The sequence below is a fragment of the Phragmites australis genome, chromosome 19 (genome assembly GCF_958298935.1).
Source record: "Phragmites australis chromosome 19, lpPhrAust1.1, whole genome shotgun sequence".
Classification (NCBI taxonomy): domain Eukaryota; kingdom Viridiplantae; phylum Streptophyta; class Magnoliopsida; order Poales; family Poaceae; genus Phragmites; species Phragmites australis.
In genome coordinates, this window is record NC_084939.1 from 4,863,369 (window position 1) to 4,884,878 (window position 21,510).

Consider the following 21,510-nt stretch of genomic DNA (forward strand, 5'->3'; position numbering starts at 1 on the left):
GTAGAGTAGACACATTAGATAAACCTAGAACACTTTAGATAGAAATTGATATAGGTTTATCTTATGTTGTTTGGAGCCGAAATAGTTTTAAGATTCACCCTCCTCTTAGTATGTCACCGATCCCTACATAGTTCATTGTTGTGCCACCCCCAGTTACTACAGGTCAGTTACTACAAATATATATGGTCGTAACTCAGTATCTTCTCTAGTTGTAATTATGTACCTTTTGTCATGTGATCGTAACTTGTTCACCTCTGTGCACACATCTAGTTACGATCACAAAAGAAGTATAATTATGATCCACAAGATATGTTAGTTACTACAAATATATATTGTTGTAACTCGGTATCTAATCTAATCGTAATTATATACTTTCTGTCATGTGATCGTAACTCAACTATTATGTTGCCGTAACTGATTATTTTTTCTCAGTCGTAACTTGAGGGTGGCACAAAGGTAATGCAATTGCGCCTAGGCGCAAGTTATCATAGCAATATAACAGAAATCATAATTGGGATGTCTACCATATTAAAACTGGATAAAAAAGTGAAAAAAGCTCCCCACCGCTCACATCAAGACATCAACCCAAATAATGCTACACAGAGCGCACACACAATCACGTACCGCTCACTCGCGTGCATACATCTTCGCTCCATCTCCAAGACGAAGAGCAATAGATCGGCCAGGGCACCTCCCTCGCCGTTTTGCTCATCGTGACGCTGGTGGTCACCCGTGACGCCTCCGTAGGGGTAGACCGTCTTGCCGCCTCCAACTGTGTCAAGGCCGCCACCGAGGGCTTTCCAGCCCTCGACTTCGCCCACGCGGCCGCAGTGGCATATATATATATATATATATATATATATATATATATATATATATATATATATATATATATATGTGTGTGTGTGTGTGTTTGTGTGGGGCAGTGGTGGGGGGTGTTTGGAAGCACACAGTAGTAGTTTCAGGTATCATAATTATACTTCCTTGTCACTGGTATGTTGGGTTCTCATCAGTAGCAGTTGCTGGTAAACAGAAAATCTCTTTCTTGGCAAGTGTCACATTCAGGTCTTCGTACAAAATGTGTTCTCATGGTGTCTTTTCGGTTGAACAATTGTGGTAAGAGTTCTAGTGACGAGAATATAGAACGATAGTTCTACTAGGCTATAGTTTGAGGCACACACATTTTTGAGTTGAGTTCTGTCATGTTACTACAAGATACAGTACAACATGTGCTTGTCACTGCAAATGGTTCAACTTAGTTCTAAGCTATCTATCCGTACACACAATATGTGCTGGTTTTTCAAGCTGAAATGGAAGGTGCACTATAACTTGTCAAGAATTGTTTTCCTTTTGGCTTATCAGATTTCTGGCAATAATGGCTGTGTTATCTATTAGATAGTAGCAATAGTTGTTAAAAGAAGGTTTCTCAGTTCATATTTGATTGCATATTGTTTTTGTGCTCTGAGCACCTAAAAACATCCGGTGATGATATTTACACATAGGGATAATTACTCAGTTGTCATTTTTAGGAAATGACAATTACTGCTGAAGATAACATACGGACCGTCTCGAATCTATACATATAGGGTAGGGTGACAAATAAGATATCACTAAGGGTCACCGATGGAAAAAAAAACAAATGCCCCTTACATAATGGGGTTGGGAGGCGCCAATAGTACTTTTTTTTTAAAGAGGGTCATTCCTCTGGTGGATAATTGGTGGGTTACTTGCTGTCACTACAACTAATTAATGGTGTTGATTCGCTTTTGTAGTTGCCTGCATAATTTCTACCCTACACCATATAATCGCAGTTTTGGCTTGTGCTGACAATCGACTGCTTTGCAGGGACATGAAAATGACGTTGACTATTTTGAGCCTATGATGGTGGCATTTGGAAAGAATGCAAGGGCGATCCATGTATCATGTGGCTTCAATCATACTGGTGCAATATACGAGTACAGCGAGAACTGACTGGTATATATTACTTGTTTAATTATATCAAGTAGAAGTGCACAGAGAGACAAAAGGAAGAAGTTTTGCTATTGGATTGGCGTATATGTGAAAAGAAATCTAAATTACACTGATAACTCCCCTTGAGTGAGGGGGATGTAAATGAAACAGAAAAAGAGTATTCTGGATGCACCAGAATTACAGGTTAGCAAAGCTGTATAGTGCTGGCAAAAATCTAAAATTAGACAACATACGCGATATATTTATCGAAATAGATAATATGTCGTCGTATTTACCGAAAATGAGGTGCCGAATACGTATAATTTTAGCATTCATATTCGGCACCTCATTTTCGGTAAATACGACTACATGTTGTCTATTTCGATAAATACAATCACATATGTTGTCTAATTTTTGATTTTGGAGTATAGTGTTCCTTCAAATTTTGTTTTGGCTAGAGATGTATCATTCTGTGGGCTAATAAAAACTCTGATGTTTTTGGCTGGAGAATGTACATGGTGAGTGCTCGGTGTCCATGCTTGCTGTATTTTCATGTAAAGATGATTTGAATCAGAATAAATCCCATTTTTACAGTTTCATATTTGCAATGTATATGGATCACCTGTTATTTTCGGAAGGTGTTAAACTGTTTCTTCTCCCTGTCAAACTCCGATGTTTGCCTATTGGGTGAAGCATGTGGTGGCACAGTGATTTTGTTATATGAACATAACAAGAGAATGATTTGCTTTTTCCAGCAGTTTAGCGCCCCTTCTCGGCATGGCGGGAACATCCCAAAAATAGTTTACCTGCCTCTGCCTGCATAATTTCTACCCTACACCATATAATAGCAGTTTTGGCTTGTGCTGACAATCGACTGCTTTGCAGGGACATGGAAATGACGTTGACTATTTTGAGCCTATGATGGTGGCATTTGGAAAGAATGCAAAGGCGATCCATGTATCATGTGGCTTCAATCATATTGGTGCAATATACGAGTACAGCGAGAACTGACTGGTATATATTACTTGTTTAATTATATCAAGTAGAAGTGCACAGAGAGACAAAAGGAAGAAGTTTTGATATTGGATTGGCGTCTATGTGAAAAGAAATCTAAATTACACTGATAACTCCCCTTGAGTGAGGGGGATGTAAATGAAACAGAATAAGAGTAATCTGGATGCACCGGAATTACAGGTTAGCGAAGCTGTATAGCGTTGGCAAAAATCTAAAACTAGAAAACATACGCGTCTGTATTTACCGAAATAGATAACATGTCGTCGTATTTATAATTTTAGCATTCGTATTCAGCATCTCATTTTCAGTAAATACGACGACATGTTGTCTATTTTGGTAAATACAGTCAAGTATGTTGTCTAATTTTGGATTTTAGAGTATAGTGTTCCTTCAAATTTTGTTTTGGCTAGAGATGTACCATTCTGTGGGCTAATAAAAACTCTGATGTTTTTGGCTGGAGAATGTACATGGTGAGTGCTCGGTGTCCATGCTTGCTGTTTTTTCATGTAAAGATGATTTGAATCAGAATAAATCCCATTTTTACAGTTTCATATTTGCAATGTATATGGATCACCTGTTATTTTTTCTGTTATTTTCAGAAGGTGTTAAACTGTTTCTTCTCCCTGTCAAACTCCGATGTTTGCCTATTGGGTGAAGCATGTGGTGGCACAGTGATTTTGTTATATGAACATAACAAGAGAATGATTTGCTTTTCCAGCAGTTTAGCGCCCCTTCTCGGCATGGCGGAAACATCCCAAAAATAGTTTGGCCGAGATACCACATTTCACCGTTTGACTTTCTTCTGCAATGGAGGTAGGAGTATTGTGCATTGATTTGTCCCATCTTGACGCCCAGTGCATTTGCGCCTTGAAGCATGAATACTGTTGGAAATGCATAAATTTGACTGAAGTTCAGACATCTCCTTTGACATCAAGAATGCACCACATATTTTCAGTTCTAATACTCCCCCAGTTAAAAGAGTGCTATTTTAAGTTACGTGTAGTAATCGTGTTTAAACATGGACCATCAATATCTTTTTTGAACTTTTTGATGAAATTTTGAAAATAGTAGAGCTAGAGTTGTCTTAGAAAGTAATGTCATAATATTACAACTTTGTTATATTTTGCACATATTTTTTACTAATAATTAGTGGTCAAAGTATTATGTTGGTGATCGTGTTAATGTTCAAAACAATATAATTTTTTTACCGGAGAAAAACTTACTTTCGGTGCTCAAACATAAAACTAGTGCAATGGAGAAGTTGATGTACAACTATTGTCACATTCTTAATTGTAATTTGGGAAATACCTTAAAAGATGAGGCTTGCTTTATGTGTTGATCAAAACTATAAATTGCACAGCGATCATACACCCTCAAGTCGCAAATTCCTTTCTATGCATTTAGTTGGGTTGCGTGCAGTCTGCAAATCTATATTTAGATCATAAATTATTTTTTATGTGTTGAGCTTTAGCTATTTAAAAATAATATGAGTAGATTTGTTTTGAAAATTATATCCATAATACTATAGTAGTAGTCAAGGTAGGTAGTGAGAACAATATCAATGTTTAATATGGTAAGGGTAATAATATAGTAAATCTGATAATGCAGATCTCAAAGCTCAACGCTCCGCAGCGCAGTCAGCAGACAGACCGACCGGATCCGCGCGCGGCCGAGCACACCACTGCGCGCGCCGCCGCCGGCGAGCCCCGGCGATGGCCGACGACGTGCGCGAGCTCCTCCTCTCCACCACCGCCGACGCCTCCGATCCGTCCACTCCCCTCTCGGCGCCCGACCTCCGCCTCCTCATCGACCGCCTCCGCCTCCGCTCCGACCGCCTCCACGCCTCGGCCCTCTCCTTCGCCGCGTCCCACCGCGGGGTCCTCGCCTCCGCGCTCCTCCGCGCGGCCTCCACCGCCGACTCCTCCGCCTCCCTCGAGTCCTCCCTCGCCGCCGCGCTCTCCCCGCTGGCCTCCTCGCCCGACCTCTCCGACCTCAGGGCTCTCGCCGCCCGCCTCCTCACCGCCCGCCGCGAGCTCGCCGAGCTCCAGGAGCACCTCGCCGCCGCGTCCTCCGTCGCTTCTCTCGCCGCCCGCCTGCGCGAGGCCCGCGCCGCAGCGAACCCCCTCGACACTGCCGCCACTGCCGCTGAGCTCAAGCCCCTCCTGATCGATTCTGAGCGATCCGAATCCGGTCAAGACGATCCAGTCGTGTTTGGGCTCCTCCGGAGCGACTGGGAACAGCTAGTCGATGAGGTGAGGGGAGCTTCTAGTTTTGAGTGCTTCAGCTTATGTTGGGGTTTGCATATGTGCTAATTTTTGTTGTTGGCTTGTGGTTGTGGTGGTGATGCAGCTGCAAGTGGGGCTGGCAAAGAATGTGGAGGAGTGCGTGGAGTTTGCACCGGAGGGACGGAAGGTGGTGGTGAGGGCTGCTCCGAGGGGCCATTCCAGTGGAACACACTGTGTTGAGCTTCGCATGGCACTGCATGCATTGGAGGTGAGATTTACTGAGAAAATCTAATTGGTGCTATTGCCGTTAGGGCTTGGCAGCTCTAATAATTTTGACAATAACCCTTAACTTGTAAACAAAGTATTATGAAGAGATTTATACAAAATTTAGTGATCCTCGAAAGTTAACTGCCTTAGAAATCAAGTGCAAAATACATATTTCAGATTTTAACTTTTGGGGATGGTATTGGTATCCATCTGATGAAAAATCACTAACGTAGTTTAGTTTAGAACTTTGGACGGACATCCAGTACATAAATTGTGCATTAGTTTAAGCTTCATTATTTAAAGATGGGTATTAGCCAAGGATTGTGGGTTATAGTGGTGGACATTTCAAATGCTAATATAAACATTAGGCAGTTAACAACGCCACAGTTCTGAAAAGAAACATCCACTGCCCTGGAAGCTCCACCAGCTTCATCTACCTATGAGCTAGATTGGAATTGGAGCGCATGGCGTAGTTCTGGGGGATGGCAGGCTGAGGGTGAGGCCTCAGAGGGGGCTGACCTTGGTGAAGGTGGCGGTGCGGCTTGGGATGTGGAGATGTGTGCGGCTTAGACGGAAGAAGGGAGGGGGGGGGAGAGGAATGAACCTACGATCCTTATTAGTAACTTAACTAACTTATGGGGACAAACCAAATCACAACAGACACCACCCTCCTAGAGTTTGGCCAGTGGCTGCTGCTGTCGTGGGTGCCTGGCATAGTGCTGGCCCCACACATTACACGATAACTGTTGAGCTTGCCCAAATGAATCGCCTTTTCATTTCTTTGCATTGTCGAATATGCAGATGATTGATGCTCTAGACTATGGGATGGCAAAAGTTGCAGACTTGATGAAACATGTCCTGGTTCCAGCAATCAGTAACATATCTGTTGCAGTTTCTGTAGAAGTGCTTGAGGAAGGTGGTCCAGAATGCTCTGTATCAGTATTGAGCTTAGTCCCTTCAGAGAAACAAAAAGTAAGCATTTCATAGTTTTTTCTGATTTATAGGAGTGAATTGTTCCTAAACACCTTTATTCAAAGTATGAATTTTTGTTATTGCAATGTCTATCTGCTTGATTCGGTGTACCTTGACTTAGATCATTGTAAGCTGTGTGCCATCTCCTTAGTTTTAAGCAAGTACCTAAATTCTCTAATTTATGCTGAATATGAAATTGAATGTGTATCTTTTTTCCTAAGAAACAATTCAAAGAAGTAAATACTTTTGGTTCTTCACAATTTATTATTGAGTAGGGGGAATTAGATATTTGTACATCTGGAGCTACAAACTGTGATTGCTTTAATTTCCTGATAAATTTCTGCTGACTAAGTAAATTTGCTTCTTGTTTCTTTTATGGCTGTCTTGGACGATCAAGTAACTGGTTGTTATTGTTGAAGGATGATAAAGATGGTTCAAATCTGTACTCAAGAATAATTGATATCATCAACTTCGTGCGCAAGTTTATTTGCATGGAAAATAGCGAATGGGTGCAGTCTTTTGCCAAGTTAACCTGGTCAAGGATTTCTGACCTGGTTATCACACATTTTCTCTCCAAGGTATGGTTCTTGAGGATGGAAATGCTCATGACTACTTGGTTTCCTGCGTTTCTTCTTGTGAGCAGCCTTTAGCAACATGCTTGTCTCTAATCAACTACAGTACTATCATTATGAATTGTGATTAGTATTGCTTATTGTCTATAATGTGAGGCTTATATCTTAACTGGCATAGTCTTTATCGAACATCTACTTGTGCTCGGGCATATGGGACTTCCTGGCAAATTCAAGTTTCTAGTTCTTTCTTTGTTTAGAGCTGATTGAACCGGCAATCTTTCTTTTCCTGTATAAAACAGTAAGCTTCGATTGGTTGAGTTGTGATTGATTTGATTTGCAGCCAATGCCCTGTGCCCCTATGTATATTTTTTAATAGCTATAGTGAGCACTGAGGTCTGTTAGAAAATATCTATATTGAATCCCTCTAATTTGCACGTTGTAGTATCAAACTTCGCATTGATTGAACAGTTGACTCAGATGGGTCTTTCTAGTCCCATAACGGGAAGAATCAAATTTGTTGAAAAAGGAATAGAGTGACCTAAGCTTACTAAATATCATTACAGGCTACTAGCAACTTTGTGTTCTATGAACTTCCTCTTTTCAATTTTCTTGTTTGTAGGCATTTGCATGGTTTCAGAGGGAAAAAATGATGCCATCAGATACACTCTGATGACCTATTGAAATTAGTTTTGTTGCATATCTTCTAATTAATTAGAATTATCATTCAGTTATGTTGTTTCAGGCTGTTCCGAATGAGGCATCCAAGCTAATTGAGTTTCAAGATGTTGTGAGAAGTACAGCTGAATTTGAGAACAAACTTAGGAGTATGATGTTTATTTCTCCTGATAGAAAGGATGGCAAGTTGACCCAATTTGTTGATGATGTTGAAGTTCATTTTGCTGTAAGGAAGAGAAGTGAGATCTTGGTGAAAGCAAGGGACATTCTTGTGCAATATGATTATGATAATCCTCTGGTGAGTTGCTTTGGTTAACCCAAGGTTTTCATGTGCAAATTACAGAGCAGGATAATATGGGATTCTTGTTTGCAAACATACTAAAGAGGGCTGTTACTGCAGGAATCTAATGACCGAGATGATTCTGTTGTTGATTTACTTTTCCAACCAGAGAAATGTTTTATATCTAAATCAGCACTTCAATTAATGAAATTGGTTCATGGAGCCCTCAAGGTATGCCTGCCACCACATTCTCTTTTTTTGTTCTGCAGATCTATTAGCACAGACCAGAACTACTGTTCATAATGGCATGTGACCTCACCTATAGTTGATTGCCGATGTAACATGTGTTTATTATTCGTTTTCGTCGTACCAACCACCATTCTGTGCAAACACACTCTTCCAGCTCACTACCCGCATGCTGTAAAATCATCTTGGGTGCGGATTTGATGTACATCCATTTTTCTTGTTGAATAACCAGAGCAGGATGCATGTTTGTCATCCGCAAGAGTTGCTAAGGAGCTCTGCTATGCTGCTAGGGATGTCTTACTTTTGTATAAGGCTATTGTGCCAGTTCAGGTTTGTGAATATACAACCATTTTTCATGATGGTTTTATACTTGCTCATTATGTCATGTCATTGGTACTTAAAGCGAACACAGCATGTTCTATTTTCAGTTATCTGTTCTAGACACTTGTTTCATAGTAGTTGACCTTTGTCAAATATTTTTCCTGAAGCTAGAGAAGCAACTTGATAGTATAAGTCAAGTGGCTGCTATTGTGCACAACGACTTCTACCATTTGTCTCAAGAAATTCTTGGCTTTGCATTTCAGGTATGCATATCCAACTCATTGCTGCTTGTTATCATGATTGATTTCGGGACTTGTTTATTTATGTGAATGTATTATTTTAGAATTATTGCTACAAAAATACAAACTTGTTAGTTGTTACGAACTATGTATTCTCTATCTTCCATGTGCATGCATAGAACTTTGTTGTACTGTTCCTATACTTTTATAGTAACTGAAATCAGTTTACGCTTTTTGGGTTGAAACTAGGGGTGCGTTACGGGTTGCACTGGTTGACATGTAACCACGGCCTCAACACCACCACAAGAACTCCAGCTGCTCTATCTCTTGCGTGCTGCTATCCCTCGTTGCCACTAGCATCTCCCTTTTCCCTGCAACCACCTCCCCTCCTGGAACCAGTGCCAAGAGCACCTCAGTCAGGGGGCTTATGAAACCCCAAAACAACCCTAACTTGCCTGAGTTGTTGCCGTTTGTTGTTGTCTGTTGTCAGAGGCATGTGGGCTATGCGGCGCTATTTGTTGCATGTCGATATACAGTGTTTACTGTTTCCTTAAAACTAGTATGTGCATGAATAACCATCCAGGATTGATCTTCTCCTTCAATTCAGACAAAGTGAAAAAGAACCAGCCTCATATTGCTGTAAATCTACTTTTCTCTTTTGGCGACCAATTTGAACAATATTTTTCAAGATATATTTTTCTTTAGCAAATTTTGCTGTGGGACACCCTTCGATGTTGGTTTTGGCTGTAGAACACCGCAAAAAACCTGGCTTTTCTGTTGGACACTGCATTTTGGTGGTTATTTGCTGCTAGACACTATTTGGTGTCCTACAGCAAAATGTACCAAATTATGTACATTTGCTGTAGGACACATTTTGGTGTCCACCAGCAAATGTACCGCAAAGTTTGGGTGTCTGCCAGCAGAACCAGGTTTTTGGGGTGTCCACAAGGAAATTACACAAAATATGTCCCACAGCAAAATTTGCTTTTTTGGCAAGATATATTATGTCTTTACAAAATGAAAATGCATTTTACTGACCTTTCTGGATGCTTTTGTCCAGTACCGTGCAGATTTTCCTAGTGGTATACAGAAACAGGTTGTTTTTGTGGATTTAGCCCCAATCTTCTCCCAGATGGCAGATGGTGTATTGAGAAGACAAATACAGCTTGCTACTGATACCATAAGCGAGGTCATTAGATATTTCTAATTTTTAGTATATCATTTCCACATGCATAATTACTTCTAGTTTTGAACATTTATTTAAATTTCTTATTAGTTGCATTACTTTTCAGGCTATAGATGGCGCTGATTGTTTTCAGAACACACACCAACCTCAGCATTACGAGTCAGCAAAATTTAGTATCGAGCAGGTTTGTTCCATTGCCGAAGAATGAGTTGTTTGAACCTCGAAGATTTTCTTCGAAGAAAATTTAGTATCGAGAAGATTTGCTAGACGATTTTAGCTTTCACTTGTTCACCGAACTAATCACTTGTAGTCCCAACCAAATATCACCTAGACAGTGGAAATAAAACCAAAAAAACGATGGGTTCTATGTCCAAATTAACGTTTGTGAAAGTAAACAAGAGAAATGAGCATTTATTAATTATGGGTTGATAGAATCGTGTATCTCATGCTCTGCTACTCAAAATGAGTGGGGGTGTTTTTCTTTTGTTACCTTTACTAACTTGGAATTGCTATCGAAAAAAATTATGATGTGAAGCTTGGAAATGCTTCACGCCCTGTTGCTACATTTGTTGACCAATTTTTCTGTGTTACCCGGACACCCGTGTCCAAAATTTTTTGCCGAGTCGGATACTCGTGTATCCGTGTCGGATTCCGACACCCGTGTCGGATTCCAAGTGGTATTTGGCGTGTCCCAAATTTTTTTTGCCGAATCGGATGCCCTAACACGAGTCGGATTCCGACACCCGCACCCGTGTTCATGTAACACAGCAATTTTTATGACAAAATAAACTTTACCAGCAATAGTCATCTTGCAAGTCATCCATAAAACAATTTTGCTTGAATCGTTCCTGGACCTGCAATGAAATAAAAATTGTCTTTATGTAGTGCCAAATCCTCAACGGCAATCAGTTTCAAATTGTGAACTAATTGTCTACATTTATCATCAAACTGGAATTATGGATTTAAAGCATTATTTTGACTCTGATGCTCTAATGATCTATGGGTTGAATTCAGGTTGTGTTCATTTTAGAAAAGATACGCATCATGTGGGAATCGATACTGCCAAGATCAACTTACAAGAAAAGTATGTGTCATGTCCTTGGATCTGTCTTTTCTAGAATTACAAGGGATATGCTTCTGATAGATGACATGGCAGCAGAAGAGACATTACAGGTGATACAAATGATCCCTTCATGGGTTGAGCTGATCATTCGTGATGTTCACTAATATGTTGTACCGCTTACAGTTGCAAGGTCTTATCCATTTGGCTCTTGAAAACCTCTCTTCGCTATTTCTTTCTGTGGTTGAGAACGATGATGGCAGTGAAAAATTCTTAGACCATCATACTTGGATTCAATTGGATGAAATTGTACCCTCTTTGAAGAAGTTCCGGAAGCTAGCAGGTATGTTTTGTTGTTTCTATTTTTTTTAAAAAACTTTAACAAGGCTATATATGTTTTTTATTCACTCCAATAGTACTGATAAGAATTATAATGTTACCCAGAGTTGCTTGATATGTCGTTGAAGTCCATCACAGCTGCTTGGGAAAATGGAGATCTAGTTAGCTGTGGTTTCACATCATCTGAGGTGAGAAGCGCCCCTCACCTTTTCTTTTTACCTTCAAGTAGAGTTTGGTATACAATTTCAGAGGCTTTTCAATTTCTTTTCGGGCATCAATTTATCTCATAGTTCCTTTGATATGATGCCCGATCCAACATAGTTATAATCTACATCTTCTGCCTTTGTCCTCTGCAAGATCAATGCCCTCATACGTTCCTGTGTAGCTCATTCTATGATCTGGACAACTTTTTTATGAAAGTCGAGTATCCCTAATTCAAACTGCTGCACGACAGCTTTATGAACTTTTCCATGTTGAACAAATATCCTAAATTCTCAGTCTGTTTAGTCATTTTAATCAATCTGTTAATTGTGTGCAGGTGCAAAATTTTATCAAAGCAATATTCGCAGACTCGCCTCTTAGGAAGGAGTGCCTAGGATGGATCGTTAGGACACCGGCTTAGGATGCAGAAACATCACCTTGTTCTTACACAGATTAATAATTAGGTTTTTTCCTATTGGGTTTTGTACACACCATATCAAGATCTCATCTCTATCCCCCAGTTTAACATTCTCATCACAACTGCATGGACTACGGACCAGGGAAGATTAACACGTGCATTTGACTCGATCTCCCTGATCAAGATTCCAATCGCATCTTGCATGTATGAATTTTATAAGATCTTTTTGTTCGTTTTATGGCGTGGAAGCAAATTTTAACAATGTTCCCCGATCGTTTGGTACTACTGTGCAAGCCATCCGGGGCGTCGAGAAGCCATATGTTCAGGAGGCCATGGCAACACGGCTGCCATTTTTCAAGCTGAATGTCAAGCACCTGGGCGGCGCCAAGAAGCTACGGCACACAGGAGATTATTCTCATCTGAAATGTGACTGAATGCAGTTTACAAGTTTTCGGTACTGGATTTAGGTCAGGATGCTGATTTAAAAAGAATCTTGATGGAGTTGGAAAATTCCATTGCAAGAGTCAATGAGTATAACTTGATGGTATTTTTCTAATTTGCTTGAGGTTATACGGTGTTCGGTTTTTTGGAACGGAATGATGATTTAACATTTAATCTTAGCTTCGAATCTAGTTAACAATGTTGGCTTTAGGAATGGAATGAATCAGTGGCAGAGCTATGCTTTTGACAAGACTAGGCACCATGCTTTTGGCAATACTAGGGTCACTAAGAGCAACCACAGTGTGTGCTTCGAACCGGTGCCTGAAGGAACATTCCTCTTCAAGCACGGAAGGGGCAAGATGGAGGACCCGCTGCTAGAACAGCCCCTTCACCTCCGATCCCAGATGATGATGGTGGCGTCCGGAAGATGATGCGGTCAAGATCGACTCCATTGGGGAGGAAGAAGAAGCCATGGGCGACCAGATGTAAGAGAGGAGAAGCCACGATGCAAGGGCGGTTGGTTTTGAGGGGGCTGCTAATCGGGCTCATCCCAGTTGAGGAGGCGACCGCTCGGTTGCTCGTCCATGGGAGAGAGATGTAGGAGCAACTATGGGAGGGAATAGATTCATCGATTTGAGATTAGATTTGCTTGATTTGGGGCTAGATTGGATTAGCTAGGGTTGGAATGAATCTATATGGGCTCGATTGGGAGGATCTAGTGATTGATTGTGAGTTTTTTTTTAACCCAGTACAACACGTAGATGTATATACATACTTATATTACTATATACACGCACTCACATACTTATATTACTATATACACGCACTCACATAACGTCTACTGAATATCGGAGATATAGAGCTTATAGATTGACAAAGTCACCACAAGCATCTCACTGTCGATGGATACGTCACCTATCGCTAAAAGAAAATTCCATCTTAATGAGACACATAAAGAGCAAACCTAGAGTTTGATCCTTAGTGGGTGGAAGATACAACCACCCCACTAACCAGCTAAGGCTTGGTTCTCACTTAATTGTGGGGTTTGTCCATTTCTTCATCCGTGTGCTTGATTGTGAGGTTTTGGAGGCAGGCGGATGAAGAAAGGGCCGACGAGGAGGTGATATGAAAAACATGAGAGTGCAGATGGGGTCCTAGCCTGGGGAAGAGATGGGTATTTTTTTCTTCTTCTTTTTGTGTAGTGGGTCTCGCCACTTATGCTTGTACATTGCAGTCAAAACCAAAATCAAGCATTGCTACGAGGTGACAATGAGACGTATTTTGAAGCACCAACTATGCTATGGCTGGCCTAAGTGTATAAACCACGCTTTCTTAGTGACACATGTATATATATAACAAAAGTAAAACATAACAGACACATTTGAGAATAGGGATGAAAACGGAAGGGATAAATTCCATCATGTTCCGATCCATTTTCTACATTTTCTCGTCCGTTTTCGAGAGAAAATATGAAAATAAAAATAGATAGGGGTTTTCCTGACCGTTTTTGGATTTTCTGTTTTTAATCGAGAATTATTTGTTTTTCCAATTAAAACTAAACTTCACAAATCACAATATAGCCCACAGGCCAAGTCCAGCCGACTAGCCCAAACATCATCCCTATCCTAAACTTCACCTAGATTCCAATGGTACAGTCTCAGTCAGCTACCGACCTACTGATGTTGTTCAAGCTCTTGTGTTGCCTCCAATCCTAGTCTTTGTGTGATTGTATGTTATATCGAGTACTTAAGTTATGGCATGATGGTTGTTTTTCAGTTAAGACTTATGTCATTACATGGTCCATCTATGTATGGTATGAATTACTTTTGTTGGTATAAATTAATTATGTGTCGCGTCGATGCTCGAAGTCATGGTTTACAGATAAGTCTTCTCAGTTTGAATTATTGGTTTCTGACCAATACTGACATATTTATGTTTGGATTGGTTTGTTTTTTATATCTCGACATTCCTTCGTATCTGTTTCTAGCTTTCCCGTTTTCGATTATGTTTTCGAGAGAAAATATGAAAACGAAAATGGTTAGAGGTTTATTTGACCGTTCCCGCCCGTTTTCATTCCTATTCGAGAAGATACTTGAGATCCATTCTTGACAATACAACAAACTAGATAGAAATATAAAGCGATACAAAACTAATTACATAATTAATTTTGATTTGGTTCATCCTAGCCTATCATTTCTTCATCAACAATAGCCTATGAATATGAACCTACAAAGACAAGTTGGATATGTCGACGAAAATAAGGGATGCAAAAGTACAATTTATTACGGAACATAAATTGCTAATCAGAAATATAGCATACCACTTACAGTAGTAGGAGGTAATCGGGATAACTTTTTCATACACTACTTCAGTGCTTGAAAATGGTGTAAATCATCATTGTAATTCTTGCAAAAGTATCTCTCTCAATGTAGCATACCATCCTATGATTCAATCAATCATTCTCTATTTTATTCCTCAACTCAGTCTTAATAATTTTCATAGCTAAGAAAGCTCTTTCAACTGTGGCAGTTGCAACAGGCAAAAACAAGGCCAATTCAACGAGGCGATAAACAAATGAAAAAACTTTGTGTCTAAGGTCTCTAAGGTCATTACAGTAAGACCTCTAAGGTCATTACAACTTATCAGATTGGCATCATCTCTCGCATCAACAACAAATATCTCAAATTGGGTCCTAAGGAGTATATGGTCATATTAGGAGAAGTTAGCAGCATAAATCTTCATAAGTTCTATTAGTTTATCTTCATCAAATTTGGCAAAAGAATTCCTTGGATCTAGACAAGCAATGCACTTCAATAATTGAGTAGATCTTTCAGCAAAACGATTATTTAATTCCACAATTACTTGGTTATGCATCACATTAAAGATTTCATGTTTAAGCGAGTGTAATAAGTTACCAGCTGCCCGCCATAACCCCTTGAGTGACCTCTAACCGTTATTGTATCATACATATTTGACACAATGATGAGATGGAGGACACAAAATGTCTTTACCTCCTCAAATAGCCACTCCTAACTTATGTCATTAATTTTTTGCAAAGTGGTCCCAATCAATCCTATAGCACGAACAATGTGCTGGTCTTTTTCTTTGCAAGCATTGTGACAAAATCATTAGTTTTGCCCATAGTTTTTAGCTCTCGGTTGCTTAAAGATCAAAATGTAGCATCCTTTGAAACATTGTATTCCAACCATGCATGATTTTTGAGCCATTTTTCATAAAAACTCATATTCCAACCACATATTAACCTTCGTGGATAACTATGGCTTTTTGGTTGGCATGAACCTATCGAAATATACTCCCTTTTAACATCATCCCATGTTTAGATCCATTTCCTCAATCGGCTTTAGAAGCCTAGGATCAGCGACAACACCATCGAGAACAACATGAGGATTATTTTGCTCGACAGTAGCATTGCCAGCTCTGGTTCCTACTATTTCTAATTCTAGTTTTGTTCTTAGTTCTGGTTTTGGAGGTGGAGGAGGTGTGCTGGACCATATTATAGGAGTAGGATCGGGAGCATAATAAGTTGTTAATGTCTTAGTCCTCTTGAATAAGTTACATGAAATTTCATCTATACCACCAAGCTTGATCTGATACTCAATGATACCATCAAAGATGAATGACTTAACACCTCATGCCTCAGAAGGCCGGTACAAACTTTACGGGACCTATACAATTTTTCTGGAAGATGTAACAAAACAATTTTTGAAACCCAAAGCAACATTTTTGGAAAGACTTCAACAAATTGTGAGGCCTACACAGCATTTCTAAGGAACTTAAGCAGCATTTTTGTGAGACTTAGCGTGACAGTTTTGAAAGAATATATGAACCGAGACTTGAATAACATTACCAAAAGACCTAAAGCAATTTAGGGGTCTTAGCTCAATATTCTTTAAAATAAAGAACTTTGGGCAAGTCTCATGCACCATTTCTAAAAAAAAATAATGCAGCTTTTTTCGTTTAATTTCTTGGCAAGACCGTGAGAAAAAAATAACATGACAGGACATGCATACAACAACTAGTGAAAAAAAATACAGTAAGAAATTTAAACGATTTTATATTGGGCATGCCTTCAATCAAATTTGGACACAATAAAATTACAATAATGACAACAAAATATTGCCTTTAAAAAGAGAAAAAGGAAAAGAAAAAAAATCTGAACTATCCGTTCCCATTTGGGCCCACCCACAGCCCAACTCGTATCCTCCCAATCCCCTCCGCTCCGCCGCCCGAACCCCATCCCCTCCGCCACCCACGCGAGCTCGCTCCCCGCCGCTCTCCCGCTCCGGCCCTCACCGTCACCCCGAGCACTGTGCCCTCCCTCTGGTGGCCGCGACCCACGCCGCCCTTGCTGCTCGCTCCGCCCCCCGCCTCATTCCCGCTAGCTTTGAACGGCGGCATGATCAGGTGAGGCGCCCCTCCGACCTGACGAAGTCTATGCGGAATCCCCCTTTTTTTCTTCTCTTTTTTTTTTTTAATTTTTAGGTTGCTACGAACCCCCAAGGCCAAACTCTACCGCGTGTCATGTGCATTTGATGGCTGTCGCGTTCTCTTGCCTGCGTCGCTTTGTGATGCTTATGCGTGTTGATTAGTGGGCGGCGATGGAGGAAGGGCCTGGCGGCGGTATCGAACAGATGTATGAGGCTGTAGGGGTTTGACATCTTGGGAAGATTTGTGCTGACTGTGGTATATAACTAAAGGGGTGTTCTTTTGATGGATAAATAACCAATTTTACCAAATAAATAAATAAATAAATAAATGTGTCACACAAAATCCCCATGGAAGTACAGTAAGGTTTTGCTCAGCAGTTCGAGCAAATGTAGTACCGAGCCGTGGGATTGTGTTTGACAGGTATGGTAGGGTTGGTTTAATGAGTAGAATCATCGGTGATTTCACATTTACATGACTCTTCTGTCATCCTGGAATCCCATCCTACTCGAGGTTTTCATTCACTTCCTTGCAGGTTGTGACTGGGGCAATAGATTGTGGTTCACGAGAGACGCGTGGCCGCAATGGCTCTAACACTTCTCCGAGGGATGAGGACACCGATCTCATTTAGAGCGAATGCCGGCCTGTTCTTTACTGCTCTACGTCCTCCATTGGCCCACTTCACGACCAGGGCGGAGAGTATGCAGGCTACTGAGGCTAAAGTAGCGCCCAAGTCAATTCAACTGGCCACCAAGGAAGCGGCAGAGCAGAAGACGCAAGGTTTTGAAGCGGTCATTGGAATTGAGACCCATGTCCAGCTCTCAACTGTCACAAAGGCATTTTGCTCCTGCCCTTACAACTATGGCTCCCAGCCCAACAGCACTATCTGCCCCACTTGCATGGGCCACCCTGGGACGCTGCCGGTTCTGAATGAGAAGGTCGTTGAGTGTGCCGTGAAGCTGGGCCTCGCTCTCAACTGCGAGATCTCCATGACATCCAAGTTTGATCGGAAACAGTATTTCTACCCTGACCTCCCCAAGGGGTACCAGATTTCGCAGTTTGACATTCCCATTGCCAAGAAGGGTTACGTTGATTTGGATCTTCCAATGGAGTTTGGCGGTGGTCACCGGAAGTTTGGGATCACAAGGGTCCATATGGAAGAAGATGCTGGCAAGCTCCTTCATTCTGAATCCAGCAGTTACTCTCAGGTTTTTCTTGTTGTCCCTGATTAACTGCCTAATTTCCGTTAGAGGTTTGTACTCTCGTTTTTGTCAGGCTGTTCTGATATGATTATTATATTGGTCTGGCATAACAGCTCTGGAACCACAGAAACAGTTTTTACATTTACCGCAGTGCAATAGTAAAACTTCTAGGTTAATGCATAAAACCACAGACAAGTATTAAAGATAAAAAATCTGGGAACTTACTGCCCTAGGAGAAGAATTATTCGAAAATTTGAGTCCGTTGGCTTTAAACACATGAGATGGACTAACACGAGGAATTGTATTTCTTGTAAGTGTGATGCATGAAAGGACATACAAATAATAAACAAGCAATGCTCCAATATTGACAGGAAAATGAAGAAACAAAGAAAAGAAGGCAAATTCAACAACAAACAATTACACAATGGCTCATCAGTCATCACTTCAGTAACAGCATATTTAATTACTAATCAGTGGTTGCTACTCTGGCTTCCTAGGTTGACCTAAACAGGGCTGGCGTACCTTTGCTTGAAATTGTCTCAGAGCCAGACATGAGAACAGGGATAGAGGCTGCTGAGTATGGTGCTGAGCTGCAAAGGATTGTTAGGTACCTGGGAGTGAGTAATGGTAACATGCAGGAAGGTTCCCTTCGTTGTGATGTGAATGTTTCTATTCGGCCAATTGGACAATCAGAATTTGGTACAAAGGTAATGTCCATATATTCAGAACTTCCCTAACTGATTGTTGTGCTACGTTCTATGTTGACAACATTTGTTACCAGTGTTATGATTTGATGATTCATCAGTTAACAAACTGATGTAAGGACCATATATAGTAAGGGCTAAGATTGTCCCGATGAAATTTTTAAGTTTGAAATTATGCCCTTGTATTTTCACATCCCTTATAAAAAATTCACGTTGCATGCTAATTATATTTGGGAACATACATAATTGCAGTTACTTAGCTATTTTGTGACGTTCATGTAATGCTAATTATTCTCAGGAAACATACATAATTGCAGTTATTCTGCGTTTTCTTACCAGATTAGTTGTCCATGCCACATTATTTTAAGGGGCAATTAGTTAAATTGTGTTTATCCATCATTATTTGTAGACGTGGCATCACACTCTTCTTTCAATTCTAACAGGTAGAAATAAAGAATATGAACTCATTTTCTGCGATAAATAGGGCAATCGATTATGAGATCTCCCGGCAGATTCTGCTTCATAAAGAAGGCCAGGCTGATCAAATTGTACAAGAAACCCGTCTGTGGGATGAATCTTCTCAGGTTGCTGCTCCCCACCCTATCATTTTTTTTGCTGGCATTTAACTACCAGTTCTAATTATTTTCTTATCTACATCCTCAGAAAACTTTTACAATGCGAAAAAAGGAGGGACTTGCCGACTATAGATATTTTCCTGAGCCCGATCTTCCTGAAGTTGTTCTCACTAGTGACTATATTGATGAAATTCGGAAGTCAATGCCGGAGCTTCCAGAAGCAAAACGTAGACGTTACGAGAATATGGGACTCAGCATGCAAGATGTTCTGTTCCTTGCTAATGATGATAATGTAATCATCTTCTGTATTGTTTTCCTTTTCCCGTTCCTATGCTTGTGCATGTTCGCAGATAATTTAGAAGTCCTCATTGTGGGTGTGATCTTTAACTGGCTATCTAATTGAAAGATTCTATTTTGGTCAGGCTTGGTAGAGGTGCACATATTTGCCTGGTGACCTAATGCCTTGGCCGTTGTTTTTATAGTGCATAAGGATACTAGATTTTTTCCCATAGGCATGTCAATACATTTTCTCTATTGTTCACAATAGCTTTAGTAATCTGACTGGTGTGTGTCTTCCCAGGTTGCTCATTTCTTTGATTCTACTCTTGAGCATGGTGCTGATGCAAAGCTGGCTGCCAACTGGATCATGGGTGACATTGCTGCTTATCTGAAGAATGAAAAGCTCTCCATTGATGAAATTAAATTAACACCTCTGGAGCTTTCTGAACTGATCTCATCCATAAAGAATGGAACTATCAGTGGGAAGATCGGCAAGGAGGTAACTTTGCTAAACTGGTTTCTTTTCTCTTGTCCTTTTGGGCTCTATGTCTTAGTTAGGCTCTACTCACTTCTAGGTTATGCACCCTGTTCATTTTGATTGCGGTGCTTTAGTGATTGTGCAAAACATTGAATTTTGGCAGTTTTTTCCTTTCCTTTCTTTGGGAGGGGGGAACTTACACCTAGATTTGACAAAAAGTGAACTGTGAACTTTACTATTGTTGTTTGAAATATCCCACATGCCTTATTGCCTTCGATAGCCACATTCTATTACGACCAATTCAGGTTTTACCATTAGTCAAAATGTTCGATGACAATATCTCTCTAAATCTGTCCTTGCAGATACTGGTTGAGCTCATTGCCAAAGGCGGCACAGTTAAGGCTGTGATAGAGGAGAAAGATTTGGTTCAGGTAACTGCGCTCACATTTGTTACTATTTGGAATTTGTAACCATATTCATCTAAAAAATATTGCGATCTCTGCCACCAGTGTACAGTTTTTTTGTCAATACATACTCATTATCCTCTGACATTGCCAATGGCTACTGAAACTTTCAGACTTTTCGTTTGGTTAGGGAACAATATATATTCCTGTTAATGACGTATGGAAGTGAAAAAAAATCTGGGAAATATTGATGTGCCCTGTTGATATCATCAGTGTTTGCAGTTTGTATGTTCTTATGCTTTCATGAGAGTAATCCGGGTCATTGTTGTGCGATGGTCCACCCTAGTTGATGTAATTTCATTATTTTGATTTCTGGTTGGGTTTTATGAAACAAAAACTTACATTCCTTGAAATGGCAGATAGCGGATCCAGCAGCAATCGAGGCAATGGTAGACAAAGTACTTGCTGACAATCCGAAGCAACTTGAGCAGTATCGGGCCGGGAAAACTAAGCTGCAAGGTTTTTTTGCTGGCCAGGTTTGTTTTTGAACACTTGCATCTGTTTGCCCCTGCAGCTACGAAACCTGATGGTAATGATATTATTCAAATTGATTCCAGGTGATGAAAGCGTCGAAGGGTAAAGCCAATCCTGTTTTGTTGAATAAAATCCTTGGAGAGAAGTTGAAGGCCAGTTAGTTTTTTGCCACAGCGCACTGAGAATCTGAGGTAGTCCATGAAGAGTGCAACATCGGATGAAATCCCGGAGCCATATTTGTTGGCTAGGAAAGAGCCCTTATTTGGGTTTGGAAGTTGCTATCATTACTCCATCGAATTTGGAATGTGATTACTTTTTTTTTTCTTTCTTAATGTGAATTTTGTAAAAGTTCAGTTCACAATACAAAGATCTTTGTACTCAAGCTGATTTTGAAAGAGAAGCACATTTGTATTTTATGCTAGCAGCATACCTGGGCTGAAGATTAATAATTTGCATACGCTTTCCATGGATTTTGTACAACT

At 40.4% G+C, this 21,510-nt stretch overlaps 2 protein-coding genes across 2 annotated transcripts; both read left to right on the forward strand.

Annotated features, from left to right (window-relative positions):
- Nucleotides 1-4,573: 4,573 nt before the first annotated feature.
- LOC133900523 (centromere/kinetochore protein zw10 homolog) lies at nt 4,574-12,148 on the forward strand. Its single transcript, XM_062341683.1, has 14 exons — nt 4,574-5,216; nt 5,314-5,457; nt 6,258-6,428; nt 6,848-7,006; nt 7,743-7,973; nt 8,076-8,186; nt 8,439-8,531; nt 8,690-8,785; nt 9,822-9,950; nt 10,054-10,131; nt 10,962-11,120; nt 11,194-11,350; nt 11,452-11,534; nt 11,885-12,148. Exons 1-14 carry the CDS (start codon nt 4,677-4,679, stop codon nt 11,966-11,968), a joined length of 2,235 nt encoding a protein of 744 aa, XP_062197667.1. The 5' UTR covers nt 4,574-4,676; the 3' UTR covers nt 11,969-12,148.
- A 4,445-nt stretch (nt 12,149-16,593) lies between these two features.
- On the forward strand, nt 16,594-21,449 carry LOC133900801 (glutamyl-tRNA(Gln) amidotransferase subunit B, chloroplastic/mitochondrial). Its single transcript, XM_062342047.1, has 9 exons — nt 16,594-16,831; nt 17,388-18,060; nt 18,552-18,761; nt 19,202-19,342; nt 19,422-19,625; nt 19,914-20,111; nt 20,453-20,521; nt 20,914-21,030; nt 21,112-21,449. Exons 2-9 carry the CDS (start codon nt 17,437-17,439, stop codon nt 21,187-21,189), a joined length of 1,641 nt encoding a protein of 546 aa, XP_062198031.1. The 5' UTR covers nt 16,594-16,831; nt 17,388-17,436; the 3' UTR covers nt 21,190-21,449.
- The last annotated feature ends 61 nt before the right edge of the window (nt 21,450-21,510 follow it).

Excerpts from the sequence above, each read along its gene's own strand:
- LOC133900523 (XM_062341683.1), top strand. The coding sequence starts at position 4,677 with ATGGCCGACGACGTGCGCGAGCTCCTCCTCTCCACCACCGCCGACGCC. Across the intron at positions 5,458-6,257 it reads TGGCACTGCATGCATTGGAG|ATGATTGATGCTCTAGACTA; the intron begins GTGAGATTTACT and ends TCGAATATGCAG. Across the intron at positions 8,786-9,821 it reads TTCTTGGCTTTGCATTTCAG|TACCGTGCAGATTTTCCTAG; the intron begins GTATGCATATCC and ends GCTTTTGTCCAG.
- LOC133900801 (XM_062342047.1), top strand. The coding sequence starts at position 17,437 with ATGGCTCTAACACTTCTCCGAGGGATGAGGACACCGATCTCATTTAGA. Across the intron at positions 18,762-19,201 it reads AATCAGAATTTGGTACAAAG|GTAGAAATAAAGAATATGAA; the intron begins GTAATGTCCATA and ends CAATTCTAACAG. Across the intron at positions 20,522-20,913 it reads AGGAGAAAGATTTGGTTCAG|ATAGCGGATCCAGCAGCAAT; the intron begins GTAACTGCGCTC and ends TTGAAATGGCAG.